We start from the raw sequence: 13,834 nt of genomic DNA, 5'->3' as shown, positions 1-13,834 counted from the left end.
TTTTTATTATATTGGTGTAGTCTAGCATACTCACTGATATTATGCATTCACCCTAGTGTAACACCAGTAAATTCAGTATTATTACACCTTCAAATGCAAGCATTTTGAACCAAACACCTACGCTAGTATGACGTGCAGTTAGGTTGCACATTTATGTGCGGTTAGAAACCGTTTTAGTCTATGAAGTACTTATATAAAGGTCGCTGCATTAAATCGTTAGTAAGTGAATTAATAATAATTATTGTGATGATTACTTATTTGAACAATCTTTCAAATGTGTTTATTGACATTAAAAGGCTCGGAAAATTAAATTTATTTCAGTAACTTAGAAGTATGCTTCCGGGAAAACGACACACTTCCGCCGTACTTAATGAAGGTAAGTAAAATAGCAAAATACTTAAGTATTTACTATTCAGCAACATTGTTACTTTTTAGAAAAAAAAAATACTTCTACATCATTAGAGACCAACTGTGTAATTATAATTAAGTCCACAACTAAATAATCTGTAGCAAATTGGTATAAAAAACAGCCCTTTTATTGGCATTGTTCTCTGATATACAGTAGTTGATTAAACGAGTTTGAAGTGGAGTTCAAAATAAAATTGCAAACATTGTAAACAAACCAATTTACCTTCATTATTTCGTAATCTCACACTTTTTAAAGGACAACCATGATCTTGCCAATAGTTTAATTAAAACTTGAATTGATATTGATTTCTGGTTATAAATATTAATATTTCACTTAAACAACCATCGTAAAAATGTTAGGTTATAAGTCAAATGCTAACAAAAACTGTCATATTTGTTTACATTATTTGGCATTTCTATTGAGTCCACTCCCGTTTTGAAGGTAAAAAAAAGAACTGTAAAAATTTGTGGTGGTGTTTTTTTGTAGGTAGGTACGTGGTACTTCAAATTCCATGAAAACTAAATCCAATTCGTGGTAGGCCAGACGTCGACAGATATATCTGAGCGGCCCGTCCTTTGTGCTGAAATTATATCTGAGCATGCACTCTAACGCCTTGAAATAACGACATGTTCGTTCGTCGTTTTGGGAGCATCTTGCCCGTTTCAATAGACATAAAGACCAAGATAAGTCTGCAACGATTTTGGCACACGCAGTGCAAGTGTTATTCATTCATACGTCATAATTTCATAGAAGTTTTGTATCTTGGTCTAACTCTAGGTACTTACAATTTCAGTATATAATAAATCTTGTTTACCTATTTATTTATTATACACATACCTAATGTAGGTACATAAGTATTTAATACACTCATATTATTCAAATAATGGTACTAAATAATTCAAAACCAAATTCATATATATGTACTTGTAACCGTATTAAATATATAATTTTTGGTTATTTTTATTACTTGTAAAAATTTGACATGACCGTAATAAAAGTGCTACTGTGACCTAGCTATTTGCTGAATAAATGTTTGAGTTTGAGTTGAACGTAATATCTAGGTAGATTAAAGTAAATGTGTAGTGGATAGTGAGTCGGAGAATCCTGAACTACATGTGCTTTTATTGAAGGCAACTTCAAAATCGAATCTAAGTAATAGATGTATGCCCTTGACACTTACCTATATAGCGAGAGCGTGCAGCACGAAGGCAATTACTTGTAATGCAGTTCACATTTCACACTTCGACGCAGTTAGAAATCACTTCCCCACAGATACACCCGAACTGTTTAGAACGAACTCTGCGTTGCTTCACCATTAATAATCCGTGTTCCCAGTTTCGCGATAAATAACGTCACGATTTACTCCTAAAATTTATGCACCTATCTAGTTTGCTCGAACATTTCAACACAACAGTGTGGAACTCAACTTCAAGCTAAAAATTACTATATTCACGTGTAAAAGAAAACCACGGAGACCAGTCAAAGTTTGGATCCACGGATACAACTGAATAATTTCTTACGAAATGATACGAAAGAGTGCTCTGGGTACATCACAGGAAGAGTGTTTTGGTATTTTATTTTATTCAATCTTCTTCTACATATGAATCCTATTCCTCAGCTAAATTATTTTATTATTACAGTAGGTAACCAATTTAATTTGTATTATAATTTATTTTTCTTGTGTTAAGAAACATCTATCAATATTTCAGTAGGAATAATAGATTAAGCTCATTTCAGTAAAAAAACAAAAATAAAACTCATGATGTTTGAAAACCTAGTTAAAAAATATATTACCTATAAGTAAAATTATTCTTCAGCCGTTGAGTTGTCACTCACATTGCAGTTTTGCCACCGAAATTGATACCGTAATACTCATTACCTATTTTTATTTTTTAAATCTTTATTGTGAACGCTGTATTCGATTTTTGTTGTGGATGATGCTGCTGGATTCTTACTACATGTATCTCCATAAATAATTGCATTACCCAATCTCCTATGTAGAGTTAGACCAAGAGAAGTCTGCAACGATTTAAATAACACACACAATGCAAGTGTTATTTATCATAATTTCCGTCACGTACGTTATAATTTCATAGAGGTTTGACATTTAAAATAATACTTGCACTGCGTGTGCTATTAAATCGTTGCAGACTTCTCTTGATCTAACTCTAGAACGTCTGAAATATGACTACAGCGCCTGAATCAAAGAATAATAAACTCATCGAACAAAGTTTTGATAAAATTAACGTCAATAATATAAATATTTAGAACAATTTTTTAAAGTTATATAAACTATTATTATCATTTAAGTTCACCGACATGCAAGAAATAATTTCTTGCATGTTGCTTAACGTGTTAATGTACACACAGTAATCTGTTTCAGAACGGGTGTTGTATCCGCGAAACAAGTTATCGCCTGGCACGAAACCTTGCGTCGTTGGAGGAAACCCGATAACCGAGGAGCTGGCAGTTGTGAGATAAAACATTAATATTTCTAACAGTTCTTTATTAAATTTTCATCGTTCGTGTCTCACGTTCGAAGAGCATCTATATTTAAAGTGAAACTGAAATCTAAACTTAGACAATAATTAAGTAAATAGGTAGTTTCACAACGTAGCCACTGATAATAGAGGTAGAAAAATTCTCAGAAAACAACTACTTTTACAGGAACTTCGCGTAACTACATTTGGCACGGCGTCGTGCCCACCGCGAGTAGAATGGGTCAGGTCGCCTATTGTAATGAGAGCACCCGACCAGCATTTAGCGTACGGCCTGGCAGCTCCACGCAATGGTACCAGGTCGCTGCTTGCTGGCCTCCAAGCTCATGTCATCAAATGGCTCCTATTTGATTCTCGACCTTTGACTAAGGATAACAAGTCTGCCGACCCTCCAGAAACGTGAGTATTTTATCTCAGACATGTTCGAATAAGTCTACAAAATTCCCTTCCACCTACATCTCTAATTCAAAATTTTCAGTTCTCACCTACCCAACACTGGCTGCAACACGTAACATTACCCGTTAGGTGTTGCAGCATCACTTCTGACATAACCCTCCTAGTGTTGGGTAGACCGAGATGAGAAGATGTATACGGGCAACAGGAGATAGCTATAAAAGTCTTCATTACCTGTTTAAAGTGTCACCTCAACTAATTTCTGCCATAATAAAATTGCATCTTCATTACATATCTTGAATACATATTATACTGTTTGACTTATTTGCATTTTACATAGCTTCAACATCTTGTTGTGAAGGTGTATGAGGAACACTTTAATAAAAAAATGGGATATGCTGTGGCGATGTACTATGTATAAGTGTGCTGTGAAGCTAACGATGGACTAATGTGATGCGGATATGGTGTACCTTAGTGGTATGATGATTACGAATGTGTCGTCTCTGATGATGGGGAACTAATAAACAACGGCCGAATTCTGCTGATATTAGGGTTGTTAGAAAACGCCATGCTGGTGTTCATTTTCATTTCAAACATGTTGCATTGTCCATCTTTTTCTTTAGGTCGTCTTGTTCGCAAAATTTCTTATATTTTTGAGGAATCTTTAAGACTTGAAAATGAATTTAGTGGCAAAAAAATTAAGAGAGTCAGCAACTACCAGTGATGTTACAAGAAAAGAGGTAATATGTACTTAGTAGATATGCCATACGCGGCTCAGTTTGGTGCTAAGGGTTTTTTATGATATTTTTTTTACGAAAAAGTTACTTCATGATTATTGGTTCATACCAATGCGAGCGATGTTATCAACGCTCCTAAGTTGCTAATCCTCCGTGGACGCAAAATAAATAAAGACGAATCTGCTGAGTATTTCGTTGACCAACGAAAAGTTCCTTGGCAATACAACTACTGATGGACCTGTATTCACTCGAAAAAATAAAATTTAAGTAATTAAAATTTTCCTTTGTGTTGCTTTTCATTACGTGTTACAAAAATACAATCTGTTATATTGGAAAATTTAATTAGTTGGAGTATGTGAATAAAATAATGGGGAGATACGAGGTATTCCTTTTAAAAAATGGCGGTCGAGAGTTGCAAGGATTTCTATTTTGGTTTTTAAACATAAACGGTTTATTTATTTGGTATTTAAGAGTTTTGCCGTTAGATGCGTTCATAATATACATTCAAAAAATAACGATTACACATTAAGATTGTGGGTACAAGAAATAGTAATATTGAGATTAAACAACTTATACTTATTTAAATTCTAAAAAACTTTGTTCCATTCTCCTTCACAACATCATTGCTGGTGCACCACTCCCCTGTTGAAGATCTGACTATCCATCCTGTGGTTCCAATCTCAAGAAGCTTCAATGGGTCCTTATCTTTCAAAAGTTTGTCTTTTATTCCTTTTATGGCAAATTGAAGCTGCATTGGATCGGCGCTATAATTAGTAGAACTTTTGCCTGTTCTGAGATACTGAACGAAAACATCGCTGATCTGCCTTCTACGGAATCCTGAAAAGGAAGGTTTACTAGTAGCGCAAGGATCCGCATTACCCATTGCCTTACTCTGCATCGCTTGAGCCATTTTTGTTACTTTTGTAAATGCTATTGGGGCAAATATTATTTGATTTTTTGATGATCTTTTTAGTAAAACATCATTCAATTCTTTCCTTTTGTTCCAAGCAGCAGTATAGTTTGTAATTTCAGCTAAAACTCCTAAGTCTTCGAGATACGTTCCATAGCATGCGTGAAAAACTGCTTGGGAAGTGAGGGCACCAGTACTCCCTGATCTTATTACAAACTTTATTTTCTTTTTCAAAATCGCATCAGTGTAAAGCCTTAGCAAGTCTGTACCTGAAAGACTCAATTTATATGTCCCTTTAATTTCTCAAAGTTTTTTGAACATTAATGGAAATAAACTTTGAGATGATATAGCAGTAGTAAATATAAGGATATCTTCCTTACCCCTTTCTTATCCTTCAATACCCCTGCAACTTTCCCTGGGTTGTTGGCATCTCTCAAGCATCTTATTATTTCCATTACCATAGGTAACATGGACAAACTATTCTCTAAGCTTTTTTCGAGTTTATCAAAATACTTATTCTTCATTACCAACAAGAGACATTGAGTCAAAGGCCCCAAACTTTTGAGTACTCCAGTTCTCTCTGGAGGCAAAGTAATTCCTTGTAACAAGGGAATATAATGGTTTGATACGGAATACGGACTCGTATTGTGTTATATTTTGTGTCCTATCTCTACCATCTTGTACTGGTGCCCCTGCAAACATCCTTCCTAACTTTAAATCTAGTGACACCTGTTCTTACTTCATCAAACATTCCTTTAAACATAGTCATTATTTCGACAATTGGAGTGCATGTCTTAAAGTCAAATATTATGTTTTAAGTTTGCATTTTTACTATAATAGTTTGCACTTCTAATTCAGTATTAGTAAGAATTGTTGCTTTGTAAACTTTATCTTTGTCATATCCCGTTTTATCCGCACTTTGATTTTTCCTAAGGCAAGTATAAACTTTGATCAAGAAACCAGCCAATTGATCGGGTAAATCTATATCAATTTTTCCCTCTTCATTTAACTTCGTTATCATTTACTGATCTGCTGCATTAAGACATTTAATAATAATGTCTACTGTTTTGAATATTTTATTTATTTCCTCGTCTCTACTTGTAGTGTCAGGTAGGGTTGCCAACAATTTTTTGGTGGAATATAGTATTTTCCAGAATAAGGCATCAAAAATATAGTACATTTCAAAAAATATAGTACGTTTAGATAAAATACTAAACATAAGTGTAATATACGTTTAATCATACTTACTAGCACTCTGTTAACTATTCCTTTTATGTAGACCACTTTCTGTTGTCAAAATCATCCTATTCCGACTCCCCACAGCTATCTTTCGGATCAGTTAGTCATATATAATATGATTTGATGTGAAATTGTGAATGTAAAACTGCTCACTCGTCATCTCATAACATTAGCCCAGTAATAATAAAGGGTAAAGAAAAAAAAACAATATTTTAATAATAGGTATTATTTATTTAAAGTTTAAATTTATATTTTTTAGTGCTCTGTGTACACTTTAGTCATGTTTGATTTTTAATAAAATGAGACAACGATTCAGTACATTCGCACTTAATATTTATGACTATTAATAGCTCACTTTTTAAAGGCGCTAGACGCCGTTTTTGGCCGAAAACTCTAACATTCTAGAGTCTATATCTTCTTAACGGTTCAACAAAAAAATATGAAAAAAATATATATGATTTTACGTTTTATGTACAACATTTTTAACGTTTGACTTGTTCCCTATGACTTATAGTTTTGCCAAAAAAGGAACATTACGACAGGCCGTTTTGCGACTAACTTTGCCTATTTCTAGTGAACGGTTTATTCGATTAAAGTTATTTTTAAACTAGAATAATTGTTTTAACAGATACTACAAATGCAACGTAGAATAATGTTAATAAATATTTTTTTTTTTAAGAATTCGAATATTTTTCAACATTTTGTGCGTATGTAGCTCGAAAAAGGCGTGGCCGGCAGTCGTGTGCTAGCTTTGAGACAAGGAGGCTGTGTCGCTCGTCGCTCCGTGCCTTCCTTGTATTCTGCATGCTTGTTCTGAGCCGAGGTGCAATAAAATTGGAGTTATTGTGGCCAAAGATTAAATAACTGCAGAATGTTGATTTGGTTGTGACGCGCTTTAGCGCGCACAACACGGTGTTTCGCAGCCTATTATTACGAACTTAATGACAATATTTCCACTTATGTTTGAGAAAGCTTCATTTGAAATATATAAAAAATGTTTTCGAACATGCGCCGACATATTGCCATTAAAATTTAACGTTTTTAATAAAGTTCAATTTCTAAAAAAAATTGATCAACATTGGCAATTTATGTTGTAGGTATATACTATATAGTTTGATTCAGAAACCATTACATTTTTAGGATTGTTACCCATTAAAATGATGTTAGTTTATTAAGTAAATCTGAGGGCACGGCAATGCCCCCGCCAAGTCGAGCAAAAAAAGAGGCACGGCCGTACCATCCTTTTCTCGAGGCGATTCAGGCCATTTTCGACGTCCTGTAATTTTGTACTGGCTGAAGCTAAAACCCTGAATTTTCAGTAATATATAGGGCTAAACATGCTTAAGATATATTCTCAAAAACATTCAATTTGAACTAGTAGTTTAAGAATGATTGTACGTCAAAGTTCCTTATTTTCGACACTGACACACTCACTCACTCACTCACTCACTCACTCACTCACTCACTCACTCACTCACCTACGATCATCATAATTCTAAGGTACTTCTAGTATATCCACAAGCTTCAAATTTTAAACATAAGTAGTTTTCAGCTTATCAAGCCATAGAAAACCTAAAAATATTGCAATATCAGTCACGTTTTAAAGATCTAAGAACTGCATAAGTAAGTTTGTAATCCCATATAAATATTTGCTATTACAAAGTTACTGTTGCAGTTCCTACAAATAGTAGGTAGTAAAGTAAAGGTACACTACGATGTACGATGTGAGTATGAATGAAGATGTGTTTCTTTATGATATGTGTATATATTAGACAAAACAAAAAACCTAAGGTAGGTAATAAACACATTAAAAAATGTTGGCTGACGGCGTATTGCATAAAGTATCATTCTATGGAACTAACTATGTCAACAAAAGTCATTAGTAAATTCATTCATCAAGTTTGATTACTTACATAGTTAGCAAGTTCCATCGAATGACACTCTACCAATTCAATACGACGGTTAGGTCAATTACACAAACGTGCAGCATGGTGCGTAACGGGATGGGTAAGTAATATATAATAATAATATAATTTTATACGGCGTTTTAAACAGGACGCGAGTCGTATTAACCGTGAAATGTAATTTACGACCTCCACTAAATGCATTATCTACTCATACTCAAACAACAAAATATCTGCAAACAAAAGGTATACGAGTATAGCGCCAACTGCACGCATCTGGGCTGTATCTTATTCTTTGAACCTCGTGGCGGTGCAGTGATACAAAATTCACGTACGATCGCAGCGAGCGGGGTAAGCGGGTGGTGCGGGTACAGAGCGCTTAGCTCCGCCCTGACGCTCAAGGGCATTGGGCCTTCCAATCGTCTTAATTTATGTCAGCCCTGTTGCGTTCCTCACGCCATTTTGTCTTCATAATTGAAAAAAATCTCTCTGTGAAGGCGGAAGAAGCAGGTACTGACAACAGAACTGATAAAATTTTAAATATTATTGCCAATCCATTCTCGGATTTCTTAAAAATATATTGCCACTTTTTGTCCGTTGACTTGTCATCAAAATCTTGGCTCTCAGAAGAGTCTTTGATTCTTGTTAAAATTTCGTTTAAAATTGTTATCTCAGAATATAACTCATCCATATCAATATTTAATTTGTGCTGAATATTCAGGGTTTCCAAAACCAGTTCAAAGTCATCAAAGGCCAAGTTGTTTTTTAAATTCAGCTTTTGTATAATACAGAGCCAGTTACTTTGTTCGAAGTTTTGTTCGAAGTTGAACCATTAGTATAACTAATTTAATGATTTTTCAATGAAAAATATAAAAAAAATCTATATCCTGTCACATTCAGTTTTTGATTTTTTTTCAAGATTTGCTATTTCTTTGTTTCATACCCAAAAAAAAATATCTTTTTGGCGTTGCTCAAGTGCATATTTTAAAGTAGTCATAATGTCATAAACATCTAAAATTGTGATGTTGTTGGCTTCTAATTGTTTGACCGCTTTATAAAAAATATGAAGGAAATGACTTGTAAAATTCAATAATGCTTTTATTTTTGTATCCCCATCAGCTTCATTTAATAATAGCAAATTTTGCATAAGCATTGGGCAGTCATCCTCCAAACTTTTAAAATAATTGAACAGTGCAGTCCAATTTATTAAAATTCTATCTACACAAGGTAGCAAAGACAGCCACCTTGTGCCCACGTGCCTTATTAGTTCGTGCCATTCGCCTTCAACTTCAGCAACAATTTTTTTTAGCTCTTCTCTCCTGCAAGCTGATGACTAAAATGACTACCTATATATTTTTAAAATTAAATTTTCAACATCACATTTTAGAACACCCACTGCATGCTTAACAGTGTTGTGTACTATATGTGCGTGACAGTTGCCTTTTATAAAGTGAGGTGCCATATTTTCAATGCTGTTAAAAAGGGAATGGTGTATGTATACCATAATTTGCATTTACATTGTCCGCACTCAAACCAGACACTCTGTCAAATGAAAGCTTGTGCCGAGTTAGTGAGTTGTTAATTGCCTGAAACATACCATCAGCTGACTCATCAGGGTTCTCATAGAAATCCAGAAGCGTGTTTTGAATTCCATTTTCAGCATCAAAATATTGGACTACCAATGGAAACAGTTTTATGTTTTTTTTTGTTGCTGGCATCGGTTTGCAAGCAATAAAACACATCTGGAGAATGAAGAGAGTCTAACACTGTCTGTAATGCATATGGTCCTAAAACATCAGTAACAATTGCCTCCATTTTGGTTCGACCTAATTTAATTTTTAATGCTGTTTTAGAATCCACATATATCACTTTATTTAATTTTATATTGCAGTCCATGCTGTTATATGACTGGTTGTGCTTGACTGTGTGGTAGGTTAGTGCCAATTCACCGGCTGTTATTCTGTCACCATCACTGTTAGTGTTAGTAGGAGAAGCAAAGAAAGGGCCCGCTGTGCCAAAAAAGCGATCTAATGTGGAAGATTTGTTTAGAAGCTTTGCTATTTTTTATGTGCCTTAGTGCCACCATGCTGTTTAACCTGGAATTTGGAAAACACACACCATACAAACACCAAACATCACCATTTATCAGTTTATTGAAAATTAGGTTTTCAATCACACTCAAATTGAGTAGGGTTAGTTGTTGATCAATGAAACACTAAAAGTTCAAGCCTTTCTATCTCTGGTGTTTTTAAAGTTACGAGTGTGACATTTCGCACGAAGATAAACAATTTAGTTGGCTATCGTATGACATTCAAGGTTTCTACTTATCTTTAACAGTTTCTGTATTGTAAACCTTTTTTTGAAAAATGAGTTTTGTTTCATTGTGTACTTGTGCATGTTTTCAATGAAACACTCTAATTTTTACAGTGAAACAGATGTAATATATATAGTCTACCATGAAACATCCTTAATAAACATTGAAACGTTGTAATAAATAAGTTACATTAATACATACATCCTTTCAATCAATTAATGAGAAAGGAAAGAAGAAAATAGTGGTAGGCTGAAATTTGTTATTTAAAAGGTTTCCGAAATATGGAATCGTTATAAGATTGCTGAAATATCTAAAAGCGAAAGACTTGTTTCATTGTACGCACACCTAAGTTTCATTGTGAATCGAAAATCTGGTCGGCACTTACGGCATGCTGCGAGAAAGGCGCCTTTTATGTCCACGGAGCATGATTGCCAACTAGGTGGACGCGGGAGGGTTTTAAGCATCTCCATGCTCGATATCATACACTTTCTTGCGACATAGTGTTTATAAACGACTGTTTCAATGTTAGACATGTGACCTTAACCTTGCCATCAATGAAACATTCAACATATAAACTATCCTATCTCAGCCATTTCTAAAGTTAAGTATCTTATTTTGTCACATGATAGACAAATTATTATCAATTTTCATGGTATTTTAGTTTCACAAATTTCGGACATAGTCTAAAATTAATTAAAAAAATAATGAGTTTGTTTCATTGTGTACTAATACTGGTGTTCAGTGAACATCATGTTTCATTGTTTACTACATAAAAATGTTTCATTGTGATACTAGGGGGTGTTTTTTGAATCAATTAAAAAAAAACTGCACCAAAGAGTGAAAGAAATTTAAAAATATTTAGCTCCTAAGTAACTTTAATACACATAGAACACAACAAAAAATTAAATAACGCCAAACTAGACTCTATACCTTGATAAAAAATTGCGAAACATAAATGAAAAATATTACTTTTGTCGCACGAATTCACAATAACGCTCATAGCAACGTGCTCCTTCTCCGAGGCGCGCTCGCATATTGGGGAGGTGCTGGGGGTCCCTGAGCCTGCCCTTGCTTGACAGCTGATAACACCTAGTTTCAGAAATATCGCAAAGTTTCACTGTGTACGATTGTTTCAATGTTCGACAAGTGACCCTATGTTGGCATTGAAGTGGATGACCAATTGGCCATTATATTTATAAAAGCCTACAAAATGCACACAAAACAAACACAAAACATGGCAAGAAGAAAAGCCTTATACCTGATTAATTGCACAATATTGCACTTAAAAGTATGTTGCTATTGATTTGCATGGTCAAAGTAACAAGAATCCACACACATACTAGGGTAAAACTGAAAATTCTTAGAAAAAACTGAGCACACTAGCAACTTATTCGTTTTATTATATCTTTTCAAAATAGTTTCCATCCACGTCAATACATCTCTGCATCCGATAGAACCACTGGGAAAGCACTTTGCCCACTCGTCTTTAGGGGTCTCTTCGACGGCCTTTTGATACGCAGCCACTGCTTCCTCGGCGTCAATAAAACGTTTCCCTCGAAGATTTTCTTTTATTTTAGAAAATAAATAAAAATCGCAAGGTGCGAGGTCGGGGCTATATGGCAGGTGACCTAGTAATTCCACGTCTGACGTCTCCAAATAGTCGATCGTTCGCCTGGCGGTGTGCGACGAGGCGTTGTCGTGGTGAAGGAGGATCCTACTGCGAGGTCGTCTCTCCCGAACTTTTTCCAAGACAAGTGGCAAACAATTGTTAGTATACCACTCCGATCCTCTAAAACAATTGTTGCGTAGTGACCGGTCCTCCCGAAGAACGAAGCCACCATCTTTTTCCCACGCTTCGACCTTAGTTGGTAACTCCTCGGAAGGAAACACCCACTGAGCAGACTGTCTTTTGGTTTCGGGATCATAACAGTAAATCCAGCTTTCGTCACCCGTGAGTATGTCGAACACAGCATTTGAGTCACCTCCGTTAAATCTTTGAATCATTTCAAGGCACCAATCAACACGACGGATTTTTTGGGCCTGGGTCAAATCATGAGGTATCCACCGGGCACAAAGCTTCCTGACCGCTAAATGTTCATGGATGATTTTGTGCACTTGACTCATACCGATGCCTAAACTTGCCCGAATCTGCTGATAGGTCACTCTTTTGTCAGTCTCTATCATACGCCGCACAACACTGATGTTATCTTCAGTCGTCGCCGTAGAAGGCCGGCCCTCACGCAGATCATCGGTGAGATTAGTGCGACCACGTTTAAACTCATTAAACTGGTTGTAAATAGTGGCACGAGATGGGGCTTCATCGTGAAAAGCGAATCGAAGTCTATTATAACTTTCTTGTTGACTTAAATGACATCGAAAGTCATAAAAAATCATTGCACGAAAATTTTCTTGCGTTAAATTCATGCTTACGTGACACAGACAATTTTCAATCCCATCAAAAACATTACATGTAAAAAGGTGCAAGTCTCGCAACGCTTCTACTACAAAAAAGTTTTGAGATGTAATGTGAAACCAAGTCGGTTATTTTAATCAGTGCCAGGGGGTGTTAAAACTGTATCAAATATATATCTTTAATTTGTAATACGTATAATGACTAGGCTCAACAGATTTTCAATTCTATGGGTAATTTAGCAATTTCAACCCGCTTCTCAGATATATAATGACTAGGTAGGTACTTACCGATGTTACGGTTCGACTTCACAAACCGGTTCAAACCGAGTTAGGCCTGAAGTCGACTTAACCGACGTGAGTGTACCGTAAGTCGACTTTTCGATTTGTTGCTGCGTCACTTTCGTTTGACATATTGAGGAAAGAGATGTTTGTATTGTACTAACGCGAATCAATTCCAAACCCCTAAGAAAAATGTTGCCATGCACATTGCCGCCATTATTGAGTCGAGTCTAACTCTCATAGAGTTAAGTCAAAACTTGGTACGAACAGGTAAAGTAAAATGAAACTTATTACATGAGTTTTAAGGTTCACTTTCGCATGGGCTTAATTAAAGAGATCGACTTGGCGGTAAACTTCGGTTCGGTTTGACGGTTTCGCGCCGCGTCGCTTTGCGCGCGGCTTACGGAAATGTACGAATTCGCGCGGATAACTGACAGAACCGCACGAGACCTCACGCTCTTTCTTGCTTACTGTTATACTGCTTTCCCGTTTTAGCTTTAGCAATGAATGAAATTGTGATCTACCGCGCAACGCAACTAAATTATTAGGTACAAATGTTTCTAAGAATTATTTTGAGTCAAAGTTTTTGTTGTCGTGTAAAAGATGTGCTTTTTCGTATAATTGTCTGTATAGAAATTCTAGGCGCGACTTAGGTTTCTCGCCATTTTTTACTGACAAACAAACTGGTTTTCCAGACATTACGGACCATTAAAAAAAACTTGTAGGTACCATTCGCTTT

The 13,834-nt window shown here is 35.4% G+C and overlaps 1 protein-coding gene across 3 annotated transcripts in view; it reads left to right on the top strand.

The window, feature by feature from the left end:
• The first annotated feature begins 246 nt into the window (after positions 1 to 246).
• LOC134660830 (inactive ubiquitin carboxyl-terminal hydrolase MINDY-4B) overlaps positions 247 to 13,834 on the top strand; it is a 125,267-nt gene continuing 111,679 nt past the window's right edge. For 2 of the 3 annotated variants that reach the window (XM_063516660.1, XM_063516658.1), the window contains exons 1-3: positions 1,866 to 1,978; positions 2,793 to 2,881; positions 3,077 to 3,306. In XM_063516660.1, the coding sequence (XP_063372730.1) occupies positions 1,933 to 1,978; positions 2,793 to 2,881; positions 3,077 to 3,306 (365 nt within the window). In that variant the 5' untranslated portion in view covers positions 1,866 to 1,932. Of the gene's footprint in view, positions 377 to 1,865; positions 1,979 to 2,792; positions 2,882 to 3,076; positions 3,307 to 13,834 lie in introns of those variants that run through there. The other variant, XM_063516659.1, reaches the window with a different exon arrangement.

The sequence above is a fragment of the Cydia amplana genome, chromosome Z (genome assembly GCF_948474715.1).
Source record: "Cydia amplana chromosome Z, ilCydAmpl1.1, whole genome shotgun sequence".
Lineage (NCBI taxonomy): Eukaryota > Metazoa > Arthropoda > Insecta > Lepidoptera > Tortricidae > Cydia > Cydia amplana.
The sequence above is the reverse complement of the archived record's forward strand: the minus strand, read 5'-3'. Positions and strand labels throughout refer to the sequence as shown.